This window comes from Myxocyprinus asiaticus, chromosome 27 (assembly GCF_019703515.2).
Source record: "Myxocyprinus asiaticus isolate MX2 ecotype Aquarium Trade chromosome 27, UBuf_Myxa_2, whole genome shotgun sequence".
In the NCBI taxonomy this organism is placed as follows: domain Eukaryota; kingdom Metazoa; phylum Chordata; class Actinopteri; order Cypriniformes; family Catostomidae; genus Myxocyprinus; species Myxocyprinus asiaticus.
This window is the reverse complement of record NC_059370.1, coordinates 19,729,329-19,751,435: the sequence shown is the minus strand read 5'-3', so window position 1 is coordinate 19,751,435 and position 22,107 is coordinate 19,729,329. Positions and strand designations below refer to the sequence as shown.

Here is a 22,107-nt window from a genome sequence, read left to right as displayed (position 1 = left end):
GCAGGCTAGCAGCTAGATTGTTTAATAACGGTGGCTGTGGAGCTCCTCTCCTTTCTCAATGCAGATTTTGACCAATCACAGGCCCATCACACAGTTCCTATACGCCCCACTAAAAATGTCTACTAAAACAGCTTCGACGAGCTTCCTTAGGTTCGAAAGAGACAAAAAGCACTAGACCCTGGGAGAAGTACCTAAAATGGGCTTTAGTACCGCCAGTGGGAAAGGCCCTTATGAGACAAATGAGGGTCTGAGATTAAAAGACCTTAACATACACTCTTAGTTAATCTTAAAGGGCTAGTTTACCAAAAAATGAAAATTAATTCATAATTTCCTGACCATCATGTTGTTCCAAATCTGTATGACTTTTTGTCTTCCATGAAACATTAAAGGAGATTCTAGAATGATAACAAGTAACAGTTTTGCCTTAAGCTCAATATCATGTTTCTCTACAACATAACAGTCACTTTACCTAACAATTAACCCTCTTAAAAGAACCAAGGCTACTTGTGTCTGACAAACTGATGGAAGCCATTTTGGAACAAAATATATATACCACTGTAGATGTCTCATTAGTGCATGAATGTCACAGTTTTAATTGTATCAACGCAGACCTCATTCAACTCAACGAGAGAGGTAGCCTGTACCACACAGCAAAAATAATTTAATCATATACATTTACTTGATAAGCAAAAATATATCTATATCTATATCTATATATATATATATATATATATATATATATATATATATATATATATGTATGTATATTGTTTTCAGAAAAACTAACAAAAATGTGTAACATTTATGCTTATACAATTTAACCCCTAACATTGTCATTACTGGAAAAATCAAGTTCTCTTAATTAAACATTACTTGAAATGTCAAGTTTTGGGCTCATAACTCAAATATTCTATGTTCCTTGAACTTATATTTCTTAAAAATCAATACACTTAAGAATTTAAGTGTTAATAACTCAAACTATTTTGTATAAACTTGAGGCTATGGGGATTACCCATAATATATTGCGCTGGAATTATTTAATTATATTTCTTTGGTACAAGGGAACTTATGGATGCATTTAAATAGAGCTCTTTTGTAGTACAATTTATGTTGTTTTGTTGCAAATATCTTTTTTTTTTTTTTTGCACACAGTTGAACCAATACAGTGTTTCAGTAGTATGCAAAACCGAAGACAGCTTCCTCATCAAAGGTATGTGTGAACTGTGAATATAATGACAAGAGTATAGCCAGTCTCTCTCTGTGCCGATGGCGCAGAAGCAGAATTTCTTAAAGTTACAGCTTTGTGCCTGTAGATTGGGCAAAATGACCATCTTTTAAGTAATTGTGCTGAACCAAAAGCACAAGAGTCATTCACGACCGGAAGAAGGATAATTATCGTTTATTAAAATGTACATGTCTACAATTCTACTAAGAGACTTCAGCACTGCAGAGTGTAATGTCCGTATGTCATTGTAATGTGTAGTCATCACTCACTTTTGTTCATAATTGTTTAAAAAAAAAAAATTATCCCCTTTTCTCCCCAATTTTGGAATGCCCAATTCTCACTACTTACTAGATCCTCATAGTGGCGCCGTTACTCACCTCAGTCCGGGTGGCGGAGGACAAGTCTCAGTTGCCTCTGCTTCTGAGACAGTCAATCCACGCAGCTTATCACGTGGCTCGCTGTGCATGACACCATGGACACTCACAGCACGTGGAGGCTCATGCTACTCTCCGCGATCCACGCACAACTTACCACGCACCCCATTGAGAGCGAGAACCACTTAATCACGACCACGAGGAGGTTACCCCATGTGACTCTACCCTCCCTAGCAACCGGGCCAATTTGGTTGCTCAGGAGACCTGGCTGGAGTCGCTCAGCACACCCTGGATTCGAACTTGCATCTCCAGGGTGGTAGTCAGCGTCAGTACTCACTGAGCTGCCCAGGCCCCTCATAATTAATCTGGCTCCTTTTCTTGTTGAATGAGATTGACGAACTGAACAAACGACATGCAGATCCTCTCGTTCAATTAATTCACGAATGAGTTTACCTGTAGATTCAGTTCGTTCACAAACTACAAGACCGACTGGTTCAGTGAAGGGGTGTATTCGTTCAGTGGGTCAAACCAATGATATGCTCCTTCACAGCCAGCATTCGAATGCTATTAGCTTGCACTAAAGTCAGTCTTTAAAAGCAACACAAATGGAATAAGGTAAATTTAAGTGCATTTTGCTCCTTCCTCTCCTTGTTGAATGCGACTAACTTGCATACTGAACTGAAACGAACAACATGCCTCCCCTCATTCAGTCGTTCAGCAGACTCTCATTCACAAACGAGGTGACCGAGTGAGTCTTTCATTTCGACCACGAACGAGTTTACCAGTACATTCAGTTAATTCATGAATGACACCTCTCATCTCATTCAGACTCAAATGACTGACTTGACTTGTTCAGTGAAGGGGCATACCAATGACATGCTGCTTCACAGCAAGCACTTGAATGCTATTGGCCCGCACTATAATCAGTCTTAACAGACATGAAAAGCTGCCAAAGCAGGCTCGTGCTACAAACTACAGCTCATTGGCTTCGAAACTGACATTTTTGCAAGTTGCATTTTTGTGCCTATAGATGGGGCCAAATGACCGTCTTTTAAGTAATTGCACTGAACCAAAATCAGTCATTCACGACCAGGACAAGTCTAATTATCATTTATTAAAGGGATAGTTCACCCAAAAATTTTAATTCTCTCATTATTTACTCACCCACATGATGTCTCAGGTGTGTATGACTTTCTTTCTTCACCAGAACACATTTGAAGAGAATTGGAAAAAATATCTCAGTAGGTCCCTAAAATGAATGTGGATGGTGATTCCACTTCGCAACAAAAATCATAGATAGTCAGCATAAACATCATTCATATGAGTCCAGCTGTTAAATTAATGTCTTCTAAAGTGACACGATTGCTTTTGGTGTGAAAAAGATCAATATGTAAGTACTTTTTTTAACTCTAAATCATCCTTCCGGTCAGCAGCAGTATGCGCTTGTGATCGTGTTGGCATGTGATACACGTGAGAACTGACGCCCGTGTGACACACATGGAAGAGCAGCGCTGTTTACAAGTGAGTATGAGGAACGCTATCAGAAGCTTCGTTGGTTTTGGTTTAGATCTGTATTTATCTGTTTCTTTACTCACAATGGTGCGTTTGTGTGCTTATCCTCGATGTCTCAACCGAGAGTAGAATGCATGTTACGGACGTAATCTCACAATGAGAATACGTCACACGAAAGACCACGTGATCTCCACCCTCTCGTGAAACTTACCGGAAGCGTTGGATTATAGTTACTTAAATACTGATATTTTTCGCACCAAAGGCGATCGTATCGCTTTAGAAGACATTAATTTATTGTATCAGTGACGTTTATGCTGACTGTCTGTGCTTTTTGGAGTTTCAAAAGTCGGATCACCAACCACTTGAATTTTAAGGACCTTCTGAGCTGAGATATTTTTCTGTTCTTCTTCAAATGTGTCCTGGTGAAGAAAGTAAGTCATACACACCTGGGATATCATGAGGGTGAGTAAATAATGAGAGAATTTTCATTTTTGGGTGAAGTATCCCTTTAAAATTTGCAGGTCTATAATTCTACTAAGATACTTCAGCACTGCATAGTGTTTAAGCATCATAAGCCTTTCCCCATAAATGACAACAAAGCATATCTATCATATTGTGAGCAGCTGAGCACGACTTATTAAGTTATCCAAAAAAAGACAACAAAACTAGCATAAAAAATAATTATGAGTTTCAATAATGTCTGTATGTTATTTAACGTGTGGTCATCACTCACTTTTATTCATAATTCATCCAGCCTCTTTTCTTGTTGAACGAGACTGACGAACTAAACGAACTACATGCCTCCTCCTCCTCTGATGATTCATTCATGTTGTTTGCGAAGGAGTGTACCAGTACATTCAGTTCATTCACAAAAGATATGTCTTGTCTCTTTCAGACTCAAATGACCAACTGGTTCAGTGAAGGGGTTTATTCATTCAGTGGGTCAATTCATTCACTTAAAAGATTCATTCAAAGACTGATTTGTTTATGAATAACACATCACTAGAGCTGTGTTATTGTATGATCCAAATTTGAGTCAATTCAACTAAAATTATTAAGCAGAAACAACAATATTTAAATAGAAATTCAAAGCTAAGTCTACTATCTACAGTAGTTACTATAACTTAAATAGTTACGTTCATCCTATATGAACACCAAGTTAAGTGAACGTAAGTACACAAGTTTTGGAGACACCATTACTCAGTACAATTGAGGGAATGAGATTACACAATCAATTGAGTAAAGTTAACTTTTTAGTATTAAAAAGAAAAAAATATTTGTGAATAGGGTAAAATAAACACTAAATTGTGCTAGATTTCTATGAAAGAAAAACTTAGCATCTCATGCCAGGGATACTCAATAGGCGGACTTCAATCCAGACAAGGTATAGAAGGACAATAGGACAATTTAATCTTTGTGCTACTTATCTGACACCTGGCTAAGTGATTGTCTAGACATACGCACGCAGAGCGAGAATAAATAATAATAAGAAATATTTCTCTCTAGAGAGGGATAAAGCGCGTCCTGCGCTTATTCCCACACTGAACATGCTTTATTCCCGCTCCGCACACGTTGCCTCTCTCCGCACTATAAAGGTGCCGCATAAAGCCTGAGCTGTACATATCTGAAGGCGCTGTTATTTTAACAACAGTAGCGGAGACACTGCTACAGATACTGGCATCTTTCACTTAAACACACTGCAGAAAACAAAAATGAAGCAAAGTGAAACTATCTTCATCTGTCTGATATGTGATTCATCCGGTTCAGCTAAGCCAGGTTTGTGTCAGGACAAGTTAACGTGCCGCCTTTAGACTATAACGTTTTTTCCATCTAAATTTAGCTTCATTAATCAGCATGTTATGAGCCTTTCATAATAAACAGATTTTTGTTCTAATTTTGTGAAAATTAAGCAGAGATGTCATCATGGCAAGGAAAGCCTATTTATCCTTAAATTAATCAAACATATATTTAATGTTTCACTGTTATATAAATTGTTTGTTTGTATGTAGATCCTCACTTTAAGGAAAATATAAAAATGGTCCATTCAGACTTTCACATTTTTATAGATTTTCTCTCAGGAGACACACTTGAACCCCCATACAGTATTTTTTATCCATTAAAAGGCCTCCTATGTCCCATACATATAAATATTCTGAATGTAAAAATATTTAAACATAAAAACTGGACTGCTGTCATTCAGCCTCAAAACAAACTGTTGATCTTATTCTGAGAGTTCTGAAGAGACTATTTTGACTGTTTAGGATTTTTATTTTATTTATTTTTTACAAAGTACTATTGCTGCCAATGTGGCAAGTTAAAAAAACTATAAAAAAATATATATATTATATAATGTTATAGCCACATGACACTATGTAAGCTACGGATTATTATCCGGACCTTTGCTGGAAAGGAAATGTAGAGACCGGACCTCTTGGAATTTTAATCGAGTACCCCTGTCTTATGCCATTCTGCTTCTTAAGTATTTTTTGTTTTTCTTGTTTTAAGGATGTTTAGCTATTTTCACTCCTACAACAATGTTTGATTCCAACATCTCACTAACCCTCATGCCACATACCTCACTTTTATTTCTCATTCCCTGCTTTTAACACACAGATAGTGGGCAAAAAAAAGGGCTCCAGCATTCCAAGAATGGCTATGATAGGGAGACAGGAAAGAAGCAATCCAAGGACAACATAGATTGCAAACTTACAACCTTAACACACAATGAGGGAGAAACAGAGTCAAAAGATAAACCAGTAAACAGGGAAGACAATGGATTGTTTACTTAAGCAGAGGTCAGGCTCTGTACTCAGGGTTAACCTGGCATTCTTATGGGCTCAACGACAGTAATCACCTTTAACAGAGTAAATACTAGAGCTAACTCTTCCAGATTTAATGGCAGACCCAATAAAGCTGTTTCAGATAAAGGTATAAAAAAGGAGGCAATACAAGATAGAGCCACAATAAAGAATAAACAGGACTGACATCCCAGCATGGCTTCTATAATCAATGCATATGGATGGTTCATTTCCTGTGAGAGACAGTAAAATGTCCTTTGGGCTCACAGTAGGGTGATGGCACATGTTGAGAAGGTTCACACCTTTACATAGCAAAGCAACTCACTCAACTCCTCAATATTTACAGTCCATAGAACAGTACCTGTCATTAGTTGCACTCTGATATACAATATGTAAACAGCATTTCAACCTGGCAGGAAACACTGAGTTATGTTCCTCTAAATTTTTGCTACAGGTCAAAGAACACAGACCTTTTCAGACACCCCAGTACGGATATAGATGTGCAACTTCAAAATAATTATTTTGTGTGCCTGCAGTTAGTCTGCTGTGTCAGTAAACAGCACATGGCCACTCCCAGATGTGCTCAAAGTAGTCAATAATAAATTGGGCAGCAATAAGTCATTTTTATTTAACGCATTGGCCTTACTACCAGCTTGGTTCAAGTAAGTAAGAAAAATGCTCTGTGCAAAATGCACAATGGCTGTGTGCATTGATGGGTGATAAGTGTCTTTGAAGAAATAAAACTCTAGTTACTGTAGACAGACAGACAGACAGACAGACAGACAGATAGATAGATGATAGACAGACAGACAGACAGACAGATAGATAGATGATAGACAGACAGACAGACAGACAGACAGACAGATAGATAGCCTTGGTAGGTAGAATTCGTTTTCTTTAATTTCCTTCCAAATTCACACAACGAGTAAAAGTTAAACATACAAAGTTGGTCCTCCAGTTATACTGTACGTTATTATTTATGAGTCAACAATGGAAAATGAACATTAGATGAATAATGCACACGTATAAATACAAATACAATTTTGCAACATGACTCACCTCTTGCTTCACATGACAGCGCTACGATCAAAACCACGGTGAGAAAAGTCAAGCTTCTTCCCTCTGGAATCATTATATGAAGATCCACCTCTAAGAGAAATGATAATAAAACTATTTACGATTAACCTAATCAAATCTAACCTAATCCACGACGCGACAAAGTAGAACGCTCCCATTATAATCAGCGAAGCGGTCGACTTCACGCGCACATCAGCTTTGTTGATTGTAATGAGAGCGTTCTGTGTCGCGTCGCGTCGAAGCACTCGTTTACTGTAATCATAGCCTGATTAATTAAACGCTCTTCGTGCATAAGTGATGAACGAAGCGCATACTCTGTGAATTCAGGGTTACAGTGGAAATAAGTACTTACATATCCTCCGAATATGTACATATGCGCTTCGCAGCTTAAAGTTATTGTATTTAATACAACGGAAAAAAGAGTTTCCTTTTCCCAGTCTCGAGCGCCGACGTCTTCTTGTAAATAGCGTTAGATTGATTCGTGTCTTGATTTCAAAGAAATGTCCAGGAGCAGTTAGGTTCCACTCGCCTCCTCTCTTGACATGTCCCGTCAGCATCCCTGACCGTGTAGAGAACTGAAGATATACAGCTGTGAATAACAGCAGCGCGCTCCTTCAAAACGACAGACGAGCGCCCCCTGTACGCGGCCACATGCAACCACAACTCAATAGCCCACCCGTGTGGGTCGTGACACTGACTCAATGAACCTAAGAAAATAATTTTGAATTTTATAATTTAAGAAAACAACTCAGTTATCGTCCATTTCTGTTTTGGTCTATCGATTTATTAGATTATTACTAGTCGCTCAAATGGGCCCCACAATATTGCATAACTTAAATTATATATTACAAATTATAATTAATTAATTAATTATAAATTATTAATTATAATTATTATTAACTTTATAATCGTAAGAGATTAATACACTTAAGAGATTCTTTCCGCCCAAAATAAGGAAAATAGGGGAGACCGGGAATTTTTGCTTCAGCACCTGTAACTCACTGAATTTTAGAGCTAGAGTTCACAAACTTTTATACAAAGTACCCACATTTGTTTACTGCAAATGGCACCAATTGAAACATCTGCAAGAATATCACAGGCCGCGTAAATTGGTGTTTATTGGTTACAACCTACTCCACTACTGGGGTAGGTTGTAACACATACTGGGTAACAATTAGACAAAAGAAGCAAAAACAGGTCACATTATACTTCAAAAAAGAGGTTTACTGAAATAATAATAATAATAATAATAATAATAATAATAATAAAAATAATCCAGAACAATGTCTATCTCTCTGTGACTGACCATAACTCAAATCCACTTTCTGTTTGACTCAGGTAGGTGTGTGTGTGTGTGTGTGTGTGTGTAAATTAGTCTACTGACCCTTTGCCCACATGGACTGAGATGCCCTTCTGGGTGAAATATAGGCTATAGGGTAAACACTGAAATGATCATATGACTCCGTTCCACATTTGTGCGGTTTAAACTTCTGGCCCGTGTAAGGCTGGTTGCCTCTGGACTCCTCATTGACAGGCTGGGGTTCCACTTCATAAAGAATGTGAACCTGTCAGGCCCTTTCATCTGCTTCTCATCCCATGTTTGTGGGTGTTTGATGTTATATATTACTGCCAGTTGATATGCAAACTTTCTGACCTAAAATAAATTGGAATAGAAAATCTGAGTACATAGACACAAGAAGTTTTTTCCATTTGACTGGCACCTACACTAGTATTAAATTCTACTCTGGTCTCCAGTGGCTATATAACACTTTTTAAAGATGTCTTACCACCCACCCCACCCCTGTCTGCCATTGTTTAGCTAGCTGTTTTTAGCATAGTGGTTTGAAATTAGCAGGGGGAAAATGCATCACATTTTGTCTGAGAAACTACAATTTAATCCAATATAAGTCATATGATTTTATCTGCAATAGTATATGTTCAAAACAAAATATAGTCTTGGTCAAAAAATGTATTTACCTCAAAATCAGTTTTTTTTTCTCTACAGAATCTGCATGCACCTGTTTCCAGCCTTGACAACCACAATGTTGGTTCGGGGAGGAACTGGGTAAACACTGAAATGAACATATGACTCCTATCTTGTCCCTGATTGGTGGAATTGGTGGTGTTACAACTCTCCCCATTTTACATCCATACCCGGTCTCCCCTACTGCATGTTGTTGTACAAGTGCTAATTTTGATGCTCTTTGCAGATGCTGAACAACTATTTCCCTTAATTATATCAAATGTTTTTTTTTTTTTTTTGCCTTTTACTGCTGTCAGTGGTGCCTTTTTCTTTTGAAATCAAATAATTTCTATTTATATTTCTTAGAAGGAAAACAATTTCACTATACACAGAAAAGCACATAATAGTACACAAATAAAACAAATAACCATTAATTTTTATGTAGGCTATATATGGTAATTCTAGATAACGTGTTAATGTGAACATTACTACACTCATGTTAGCTATACAGTGTTTAACAGTTTATTGCCTACTAAGTATGTATTAGTTTATTAATTAGAGTAATTATAAAGTATTAACAATTGTCATAGTAGCCTAATGAAAGGAATGACACCTATTAATTTAAATACATATTTAACATCAAGTCACCATACCATGGTTCTTAGTAGTGAACTGTACACTATGCCAGCAAGAAACTTACCCTAATATACATTTTCATGTTCATGTGGGTCTATAATTACAACAGCCAATAATATATATATTTCTTACACATTTTATTTATGCACTGTATGTACAGGTGCATCTCAATAAATTAGAATGTCGTGGAAAAGTTCATTTATTTCAGTAATTCAACTCAAATTGTGAAACTCGTGTATTAAATAAATTCAATGCACACAGACTGAAGTAGTTTAAGTCTTTGGTTCTTTTAATTGTGATGATTTTGCTCACATTTAACAAAAACCCACCAATTCACTATCTCAAAAAATTAGAATATGGTGACATGCCAATCAGCTAATCAACTCAAAACACCTGCAAAGGTTTCCTGAGCCTTCAAAATGGTCTCTCAGTTTGGTTCACTAGGCTACACAATCATGGGGAAGACTGCTGATCTGACAGTTGTCCAGAAGACAATCACTGACACCCTTCACAAGGAGGGTAAGCCACAAACATTCATTGCCAAAGAAGCTGGCTGTTCACAGAGTGCTGTATCCAAGCATGTTAACAGAAAGTTGAGTGGAAGGAAAAAGTGTGGAAGAAAAAGATGCACAACCAACCGAGAGAACCGCAGCCTTATGATTGTCAAGCAAAATCGATTCAAGAATTTGGGTGAACTTCACAAGGAATGGACTGAGGCTGGGGTCAAGGCATCAAGAGCCACCACACACAGACGTGTCAAGGAATTTGGCTAGAGTTGTCGTATTCCTCTTGTTAAGCCACTCCTGAACCACAGACAACGTCAGAGGTGTCTTACCTGGGCTAAGGAGAAGAACTGGACTGTTGCCCAGTGGTCCAAAATCCTCTTTTCAGATGAGAGCAAGTTTTGTATTTCATTTGGAAACCAAGGTCCTAGAGTCTGGAGGAAGGGTGGAGAAGCTCATAGCCCAAGTTGCTTGAAGTCCAGTGTTAAGTTTCCACAGTCTGTGATGATTTGGGGTGCAGTGTCATCTGCTGGTGTTGGTCCATTGTGTTTTTTGAAAAGCAAAGTCACTGCATCCGTTTACCAAGAAATTTTGGAGCACTTCATGCTTCCTTCTGCTGACCAGCTTTTTAAAGATGCTGATTTCATTTTCCAGCAGGATTTGGCACCTGCCCACACTGCCAAAAGCACCAAAAGTTGGTTAAATGACTATGGTGCTGGTGTGCTTGACTGGCCAACAAACTCACCAGACCTGAACCCCATAGAGAATCTATGGGGTATTGTCAAGAGGAAAATGAGAAACAAGAGACCAAAAAATGCAGATGAGCTGAAGGCCACTGTCAAAGAAACCTGGGCTTCCATACCACCTCAGCAGTGCCACAAACTGATCACCTCCATGCCACGCCGAATTGAGGCAGTAATTAAAGCAAAAGGAGCCCCTACCAAGTATTGAGTACATATACAGTAAATGAACATACTTTCCAGAAGGCCAACAATTCACTAAAAATGTTTTTTTTTTTTTTATTGGTCTTATGATGTATTCTGATTTTTTGAGATAGTGAATTGGTGGGTTTTTGTTAAATGTGAGCCAAAATCATCACAATTAAAAGAACCAAAGACTTAAACTACTTCAGTCTGTGTGCACTGAATTTATTTAATACACGAGTTTCACAATTTGAGTTGAATTACTGAAATAAATGAACTTTTCCACGACATTCTAATTTATTGAGATGCACCTGTATATGAATATATGGGTAGCAATGCCCACCTCTTCAGACACTACTACACCACTGCGTAAAACCTTGCTTGGTGTTTGGTGGGTTTGCTGTCCCACACAATTAGTTGTGTTCATTGTTGGAGCGTGACTGAATGCTCTTTGAAACCTACAGTAGGCCGTAATGAGACATACACAATAGTGTAACATTTTATTTTGTTAGTTTGGCTAACCACTGTGCTAATGTACAATTTCAAGTGGATAGTTGCTAATTAAAGGAATAGTTCACCCAAAAATGAAAAGTCTGTCGTCAGTTACCTTAAATAGGTGTGGGTGAAAAACAGATAAATTCTTAAGTCATTTTCTACCATAAATCACCTCTTTCATTTTATCTTCTTCTTTTCTCTTTTTTTTTTTTTTTTTTTGGCGATTTGTATTCTTCGTGCTTATAGCCATCTAGTGGCCGGGGCTGGTCCAAGGTGGAGATTTATAGTAAAAAAGGACTAAATATTCATCTGTTTCTCACCCACACCTATCATATAACTTCTGTAGGCATGGATTTAACAACTGGAGATGTATGGATTACTTTTATGCTGCCTTAATGTGCTTTTTTGAAGATTCAAAGCTCTGGCCACCATTCATTTGCATTTTATGGACCTACAGAGATGAGATATTCTTCTAAAAATCTTCCTTTGTGTTCTGCAGAAGAAAGAAAGTCATACACATCTGGGATGGCATGAGGGTGAGTAAATGATAAGATAATTTTTACTTTTGTGTGAACTATCCCTTTAAACATTGACACACTCACATGAACAATGCAGACTCATTAGCCCTTCATTTTGATTAATAAACAATTAAAACCATATTAAGTTGCACCATCCAGCCTTTGACTTACTGCGACAGCCTTTGGTCTAAATGATCAAACCCAAGGACTTTCACTGCTCAGTATGTTTTCTAAATACCACTATATTGTTACTCTGATGTGGCCTCTAGCTAGTTTATTTTTGCCTTTACCTTTTTACCACTAGATGGTGCTATAAGCATGCTTGATGTCTTCAATCTCCACCAGTATTCTATCAGAGCATAAATTATTTATTAGAGGTGCAAGGTGCATTTGCATTTTCAGACCAGACTCAACTGCAGACTACACATAAGCCTTATTATAACTATAACAGTATAAAAATTGCCACGTAAAATGAAAACATTTGATACAAAGTGTTTTTACAAATATCTTGAAGTAAAATTAATGTGTATTTTTGGGTAATTATGAGTTTATGGTTATTTTCTTGCTTTTCCACTCTACGTAATTAGCATGTGATAACTTGAACTCAAGATCGCAACATCTTAAGATTCAGAATAGTGTGTCAAAGATAGCAAACATTTCGAGGAGATGCATTTGCCTGACATAACGTTTGACAACATGCCAGTTTTTTAAATGCTTTGCAAAACACATTTGTGAATCTGAATAAAGCATACAAATCAGTTACATTTGCATCAATAGAACAGCTTTTGTTTTTGTTTTTTTACACAGAGACAGCTAAAAACGGAGGAAAATCTGAGGACCAAAATGAATGACAGACTCCAGTGTCCAATTTGGGAATAGCCTATTACAAATAAAGATGGTCCAGGAAATCAACATCATCAGATTTATTGAGACATGCATCAAACATATGCGGGAAACTACTGTTTACGGCATAAATGTAGGCCTACTGCACATTTTCTCTCATTTTTGAATTGATGATATCTTAACTTTGTGTTTATTAACTTTGGTGTTTTACTGTGCAAATCTGCTGCTCTGGACACATGCATAAATGCTGCATTTGCTCCATTTCTCTCTTACTCTGTAGTCTTGCAATTCAATGTCACTGCATCCTCTTCATGAATAATAAATGACATTTTGTTGTGTGCAGAAGATCCTGGGGGGCTTACAGTTTCATACCCCTTCCCCATGATGTGGATTCCCCGGGCGATTTTGGCACAGAATGAGAAACTTCACACAGACCTTCCATCGCCCCTGTGCCTCCTTGGCAGTCCTGGTGAGGTATCTGGGATGAAGATGTCCTCAGCATCCACCCATTTTTAGTCCAGTGGTGGGAGGATATTTAACACTGCTTTGTAGCCATAGGAGAGTCTGGCTCATTTCCTCTCACTTTTTTCTTTTTTGTATTGCCCATAATTTGCTTTGCAGTTTGAGTAGAGCAGTGAGCAGTGTTCTGGGGCACGGCTGATACCAGCACCTTACAGACATTCACACTCATGTTCAGGGGCATCATGCATGTACCTATTGTTTTGAGGGGGCATCAGTGGCAATCATGGCTCAAATGGTGCCATAGACAAGATAACACATGACTTAACAGTCAAAGGTAGGTGTGTAAGACCTATAGGTCTAGAGGTAGAGTTCATTAATTTAGCAATCAACAGGACCCGAGTTCAAATCCTGACTGAATTTATACTTTTTTTATTAACTAAGCAAACTTGCAACTGAACTGAAACAGCCAGTGATTACCATGCATTTTCGTTGAATGTAAAATTGCAACCTAAACATTATATTAACTTTTGTGTTCCACATAAAAAAATAAAATAAAAATGAAAAAACACATACTAATTTCGAGCAACCTGAAGGTGGACAGATGCTGAATTTTCAGTTCAAAGCAAATGATCTGCGGATGGTGTGTGACTCAATTGGACTGGCCAGATTTGGAAATCTAATTTTAATTATGTAAAATACGTAGTTGTGCAATGATACAAATATTTTTTTTGTAAGTTGCATTTAAAATCCGCTTGGCCCAAAAATTGGGGCATATCACTTTTGGCATGACACTTGTGCTATTGTCTGATGTTAGAATGTTATGTGAACTGGTTTTCAGAGCCAGCAATAAGTCAGTAAGACAAATTGTACAAGGCTGACTAGACATAAATTGAAAAGAATTGTCTGTTCTCCTGACATGTTTGATTGAAACTCTGCAGATGCAACGCATAGAGCCACACTGAAAAGAAAATGTCAGAACTCTTGTTATGTGAATCAGCTGAACACAATCATCTGAGAAGTTTGGGGGCATTTACAACCTTAGGTTTGATTGCAGACCGATCCAAATTGTCACAGCCTTGGTAAATATTGACAGTGTTCCCACTGAGACCACCTGACAGAAGCTTGAATTGTCGTAGCATAGTGCTCTATCAGTGAAGAACAACCTACAAATGCATCTCTCTAAGTTGGCTAGGTGAGCTAATGTTCTGTATACAGAGAATGAGCAGCCCTGGCTGTGATTGTTGCTGGAACTGCTGCTGCATTTAAATCGCATTTAAAGTGCACAAATCACTGATAACATGAGATGTTCTCCCTCATTATGATGTGTGAAGCATTTATTTGTAAAAGTGTAAAAAACAAAAAACAAAAAAACAGCTAAGTGTCACACACATTAGCCTGAGCCAAACACTAAGAGAGGGAATAAATCAGGTTAGGATATTTGAAGCACAAATAAGAGAGACTTTTAATGTCTGCAGTATGTGAATTTACAAAAGCAGACCGCAAATGCTCTAATCTAATACAATGTTCATCATCAAAAGGGAACAGAAACAACAACAACAAAAGCTCAAAAGCTTGCTGATGGATGTTCCATATTTGTATGGCTGATATTTAATTTTTGTAACTATTCAGATGGATCCATAAATATTTTCATGCACACTACCATTCAAAAGCTTGAAAACACTTGATTGAATTTGTGTTTCTCATTATCCTACAAAACTTTGGATGTAAAAGGCATATGATTAAAGGAATATTCCGGGTTCCAATACAAGTTAAGCTCAATAGACAGCAATTGTGCCATTATGTTGACTACCATAAAAAATATATTTTGACTTGTCCTTTTTAAAAAAAGCAAAAATCTGGGGTACAGTGAGGCACTTACAATGGAAGTGAACGGGGCCAATCCGTAGACATTACTGTAAACGTAAATACTCACTGTTTCATAAGACAAACAATTTGCATGTTAAAATGATATTAGTGTGATAACCTTCTGTGTGTAAAGTTATATCCAATTTTACAACTTCGCTGCCATGACAACATAACACTGTATTATTAAAGTAACCTGACAACGTAACCTGTAAACCCTAAAACATCCGTAAAATTACAAGTACAACAACTTTACAGCTCATATACTGTAATACACAAGTTTTAACAGAAGAATTAATGTAAGTGCTTTTGTAAAATTATAAGCTGATTATTTGGCCCCATTCACTTCCATTATGTTGGCCCCATTGACTGAGCTTAGCTTGTATTGAACTCAGAATATTCCTTCAAATGCTTGCAATTTGTAGGCAAATATAAATTACAAGACTAAAATTATTATTATTTGTATTATTAATTATTATTAATTATTTAGACAGACCTAATAGTGAAGGAAATGTAGCGAACAAATGTGCAGTATATATACAGTAGGCACAATTTAAATATTGTTAAAAAAGCCTCAAAAGATTTGGTCAAGGGTTAGTTCACACAAAAATGATAACTCTGTCATAATTTACTCACCCTCATGTTGTTCCAAACTCATATGTTCTATAATTGTATGATTTTCTTTCTTATGCGAACAAAAAAGGAGATGTTTTAATGAATATCGCAGTCCATCTTTTCAGTACAATGGCAATGAAAAGTGACTCGCATTAACATTTAAAAAAGGATCCAAAAGTATCATAAAAGTATTCCATGCAACTCGTGCATCATATTCCAAGTCTTCTGAATATATATGATAGGTTGTAGTGAGAAATAACCTGAAATCGAAGTCATTTTCAGTGAAATTCTTATAATCCCTTCCATGTTTATGAGCGCAGATGGGTTACTGAACAACATGAGGGTAAATTATGAGAATTTTCATTTTGGGGTGAACTATTCCTGAGAAAGCCCAGAGTGTGCAGAGCTGTAATCTAGGCAAAGGGTGGCAATTTTGAAGAAGCTTTAAAATAAGCTTTGATTTGTTTAACATTTTTTGTTCACTAAATAATTCACATTTTTACTGTACTTCCATTTGTGCTATTTCACAGTTTCGACTGTTGTACTGTTATTCTAAAATGTGGAATATAGTCATTTAAAAATGAGTGGTTATGTGCAAACTTTTGACTGACATTGTATGGTTCTGTTCCAAAACTTAGTGAGCTGCCTTGCTGTCTCCTGCCTACATAGGCAGCTGTCTTCTGTGGCAGCATCCTTACTGAAATTATGCCTCATAAGAGAGCAATTTGGAATGCTCTACATATGCCGCAACTCCACGTATCTTTCAAATAGCGCTCCTCACACGCAGCTCGCAGCGGATTTCAATACAGATGACGTGAAAGGAAAGACGCGATCCTCTAATGATCATAAATATGCATGGCACACAGACACTTTGGGTAAAATAGTCAGTTTTCTATGATATTGAACAATTTTTTATCGATACTTTTCCATATTAAATGGATGAGTATATTTATAATCTAAATTTGTCTTGCTTCATCCGCTATCTTGGATTTATTTTTCCACCGAGCTCCTCACGGTACATTCTGGGATCACCTACATGGAGAAGGATACATAAGATGCTACCATAAAATTCACCCAAAACAAGATATCTTATGCAACAAAATTAAAATACCTAGCTTTTGGAACAGTCTTCGTGTCGGGAGCGCACCTATGATTCCTCAAAAGGCTGCCTCCGAACGAAGCTCACTAGGTTTTGGAACAGACTCTATGTTTTTAAAGCAGTTTTAAAAATGTTAAGTTCTATCAAGTTGCAGTATGTACATGTATCCTTTAGTTTGTGTATCAGTATCAAAGCATATGGCACACCTGAAATAAATAACTATTATTGCAATATAGTAAATGGTCTATAAAATGTGTTACTCACATGGGCTGTTATATGCAGAACATGTGAAAGCAGGTGTGTTTTGCAACATCAAAACACAGAGGAACACAGAGAAGAAGAAAAGGAATTACACGCCTTTCAGGACTAAATTTAAACATATAAATGATGCGATCCAAAGTGCATTTGAACAGCGGTGAAACACTTTCTTATGATGTGTTACATTCATACGAGCAGACAGAGAAGTAAGTTTGAAGTAAGTTTGGAGCAGAAGAAATAGAAATAAAGCTTGTGTAAATTGTCAGCTTTACGCTAAGCTAAAATGCTATTTCTAGCCATTTTACATGCACGTTACCAGCCACGATCATATTTTTTTATCAAGAAAATTCACGTTGGATCATAATTTCTTTTTTTCTAGTAAGACCTTTGATATTAGGGCAAACATCATATTCTTGATAATATTTATTTTATTGTTTTCCTGAAAAAAAAATCTAAAAATCCTTAAAACAAGATCAACTTGATTTATCTTGCTTTAGAAACAACACTGCATAAGATATTTTGGTTTTTCAGAGAATGTATTTTTATCATGTGTATTTTGTCTTACTGTACTGGCAGAGTTTTTATAGTCAAAACAAGTGAAAAAATCTACCACTGCTGAAGAAGTAATCCAAAGTATTTAGAATACATTACTGACCTTGAGTAATCTAACGGAATACGTTACAAATGACATTTTACAGCATGTATTCTGTAATCTGTAGTGGAATACATTTCAAAAGTAACCCTCCCAACCCTGTGTGGCATTGTATGTGTGTGTGCATGTGTGTCATTTCTGGCAGACTTTAGTCACTCACAGAGTTTAGATAGTCTTAGCTTCACACGGTTCAACGGTGACAGATGTCTCTATCTATCCCTTAGAAAGAAAAAAGAATGATAGAGAAGAAAGCAAATCTGGGAAGAGCTTCACAGAGCGTCTCTCTCAACCCCAAACAAACCCCCTCCTGTGTCCTCCATCTACACCCTTCCGTCCCTTGTAATGATGATCTAGCTCATGTTGAGAGTCGCTGGCTGATAAGATTTCCACTTTTGCCTTTTAACTTCTGAAACACTTATTTTTTCCACAGTTTCTGAAGAAGATCTGTCACTCACATTTAGTCACTGTCCTTAACTACAGCTTCCATTTGCCGTCACATTTGCTGTATCCTTTTCTCCCTGTGGCATTCTTCCTCCATTTTTTTATGCATACATGATTGCTGTTCTCTGATTTTAAAAAATAAAGAAAAAAAGCACTCAACAAATACACAAATGTGCACAAATCCATTCAACTGGAGTTTGTGTTGTTATCATTATAAACTCAAGGGCTCCAATGCCCTTGACCCAATGAAGTTGCCTGTTTTACATTCATTGCGCAAACTCTTCATGACTGGTTTGTATAATGTGACTAGTGCTTCTTCTGAGCAATTCAATAATATGAGTACGGTGGCCCAGGGGTGAACAGCACAATAACATTAGCAAAAAAAATAAAAAATAATAATAAAATAAAATAAAAAACTAAAAACACAATGGAAATAAACCACAACGCAACAAAATTATGCCACAACACAAAAGGTAAAGCCACAACACAATGAAATTACGGCAAAACACAACAAAATTAAGCCACAGCCCAACAAAAAATGCAAAACACAACAGAAAAGCCATAACACAAAGAAAAAGACACAACACAACAAAATTAAGCAATAACACAACAGAAAAGCCATAACACAAAGAAAAAGACACAACACAACAAAATTAAGCAATAACACAACAGAAAAGCCACAACACAACAAAAGTACGCCACAAATGCTGCAAAATTAAGCCACAACACATTAAAATTAAGCCACAGTGACACAACAAAATTAAGATACAACACAACAACATTAAGCGACAACACAACAAAATTAAACCATATCAGAACAAATTAAGCAACAACACAACAAAATTAAGCCACAACACAATGAAATTAGGCCACAACACAACAAAACTAAGCATCAACACAACAAAATTATGCTACAGTGTAACAGAAAAGCCATAACACAACTAAATTAATGCACAACACAACAGAAAAGCCACAACACAAAATTAAGCCACAACACAAAAGCAAGCCAAAATGCAACAAAATTAAGCCACAATGCAAAAGCCACGACACATCAAAATGAAGGCACAACACAACAAAATTTAGCCACAGCACAATGGAAATGCCACAACAAAATGGAAAATCCACAACACAACAAAATTAGGCCACAACACAACGAAATTAAACCACAACACAACAGAAAAGCCACAACACAACAGAAAAGCCATGAAACAATGGAAAAGCCACAACACAACAAAATTAAGCCACAACACAATGGAAAAAATAAAAGGGCGACATGATTACAGAAATGAAAAGATGAAAGTTATTTTCAATATCATAATGTATGAAACAATTACATTAAAATCAGTTTATGTGTAGGGTCTACATTTCCCTTAATGCTGATTGAGAGAGTTATTGTTGCGTATAAAACATGTTCAAAACAATTCAAGGATTTAAAAAAAAAAAAAAAAAAACACTAAAAAAGCAGGGTCACTTGGCGCGTCATGTCCCGCACAATAGAGGAAGTAGAGCAGTTGTTTGGTACAGGGGCCACATCGGGCTTTAAAGAAATAATTCACACAAAAATGAAAATTCTCTCATCATTTAGTCACCCTTATGCCATCCCGGATGTGTGTGACTTTCTTTCTTCAGAAGAACACAAATTAAGATTTTTAGAAGAATATCTCAGCTCTGTAGATCCATACAATGCAAGTGAAAGGGTGTCAAAATTTTGAAGCTCCAAAAATCACATAAGTCAGCATAAAAGTAGCCTAATCCATGTGACTCCAGTGGTTAAATCCATGTCTTCAGAAGAGATATGATAGGTTGTGTGAGAAACAGATCAATATTTAAGTCGATTTTTACTATAAATTCTCCTCCCTGCTCAGTCAATCTCCACTTTAACTTTCACTTTCTTCTTTTGTTTTTGGTCAAGTCCAACATTTTGATGCAAATACGCTTTTTGTCCCACTGTTTACGTTCACTTTAGACCAAACCGACTGCGTTTACATTAATGCCTCATTAAGATCGGCATTGGCGTAATTATGAAGTGTATTTTACCATTTAGGCGGGTACCTGCATTAGCACTCAGACATTAGCCGCCTGTCAATCAAACAGCACACAGCTACAGATGTCAGGAAATAAAAAGTAAATCTTTTACGTTTTATCTAGATCAACCAACCAGTGGTTGTCTTGCTATCGCGATCGATGTAATGAACACCACTGGTCTAGATGTAGAACATAGGCTAAGTATAGTAAATTACTCGAGGACATCTCTCTTTTTTTTTTTTTTCAGGAAAACATTAAGATTGTTTTATCGCCCAACCCTATTGATAACATTGCCTTAATCTCTCACATCAACCCAAAACTCTCAGTGATCGATAGCTAAATTTCAGGCTACGTTATAGACACAGAATCTAGTAAGCAGAAATATGAAGTTTACCTTGATATGTTTCTTAAAATTAGAGGCAGGATTAATGCTGATATCTGGCTTGAGCAAGTTAAACTCGCATGACACGCTCATGCATTTGGCCTTTTTGACTGCAAAAAGCCCTTTCAGGTGCGGCTGTGATGTTCAGGTGTTGAACTGTGTTTGAAGCATCCTCCACATCCATAACAGTTGGCGCCGGATCTACAGCTGCCGTTCAAGTTTTTTTTATGTGCGATTTTATTTAACGGGAGTCACAAGACTCTCCCTAGCCAATCATGTTGATAGATAAAAATAAAATCAGGACAGGGAAGTAGCGAACACAGACGGTGGGAAAATAGCGCATTAAAAGTTACAGCATTTAAAATGTACTCAAGTAAAAGTATACAATTTTTAAACTACTTAAAGTACAATTCCTGGGAAAAACTACTTAATTACAGTAATGTGAGTATTTGTAATTCATTACTTTACACCCCTGGAAAAGCCACAATGAAATTAAGCTGCAACATATCAGAAAAGCCATAGCAAGATTAAATTAAAGTCACGTTTATAAATTACATGTAATTAAGTCACGTTTACAGTGGTCAGACTGATGTTGGCTGGTCAACCAGATAATGATCATCTAAATAGCAACCAGCTACTATATTCCAAAACACATCTATTTTCTTACAGTAATCTGCATTGAATAATAATAATAATAATAATAAAAAATTAAAAATATGATTTAAACTAACCTATTCAATGGAGAAAGTACTTAAAATTTTTCTGCTTTAATAACTTCACTTCAAAATAATTTCTTCATTGTGGATTTTCCACCAGAGTGTTAATTTGTGTGCCTGCTTGACTGTAAAAAAATATATTATTATTTTTATTTATTTATTTATTTTATTTTGTTTTTATTTTTTATTTTTTATTATTTGTTCTCATTGAATTTCCTGCACTGCATATGTTATTTATAATGTTGAGGATTGACCGAAAATTATTTTTCTCCACACTACTGTTCATTTATTCAAAACTGGACAGTGTTTCAGGCTTATGCCATCAGGCTTTATAAGGATAGAGAGAAACAGGAAGGTAAAGAGAGAGAAACACACATTAAAATTATTAGTTTTTTCGTGAATAGACAGTGCAGTTGGGGAAACCAAAAATATTAACAAACATACAAACAGAATTGTGCAGCATCACATGAAGACATGACAAGTGTGGTAATGTGCAAGTCATAGCCTAATATTTCACCAATAGATGGTACTGTTGATCTATTAGGAGAAATACGCAAGCGTTTGTAAAGACTTGAAGACACCATGTGCACAAATGTGCATTTATGCCAGTATGTTCTTAAAAGGAAACAAAATACACTCTGCTAACTCTCCGAACAAAACGCTTAAGAGCCTCTAGATTGATAGCTTTGTAAATCTCAAGCACAGAATGAACTTCTTTACCTCAAGC

At 36.6% G+C, this 22,107-nt stretch overlaps 1 protein-coding gene across 1 annotated transcript in view; it reads right to left on the bottom strand.

The window, feature by feature from the left end:
- LOC127417640 (fibroblast growth factor receptor-like 1) overlaps window positions 1-7,540 on the bottom strand; it is a 59,968-nt gene extending 52,428 nt beyond the window's left edge. The window contains exons 1-2 of the mRNA XM_051657704.1: window positions 7,339-7,540; window positions 6,969-7,058 (exon numbers count right to left, since the gene is read on the bottom strand). Of these exons, the coding sequence (XP_051513664.1) occupies window positions 6,969-7,041 (73 nt within the window). The 5' untranslated portion in view covers window positions 7,042-7,058; window positions 7,339-7,540. The remainder of the gene's footprint in view (window positions 1-6,968; window positions 7,059-7,338) is intronic.
- Between the last annotated feature and the right edge of the window lie 14,567 nt (window positions 7,541-22,107).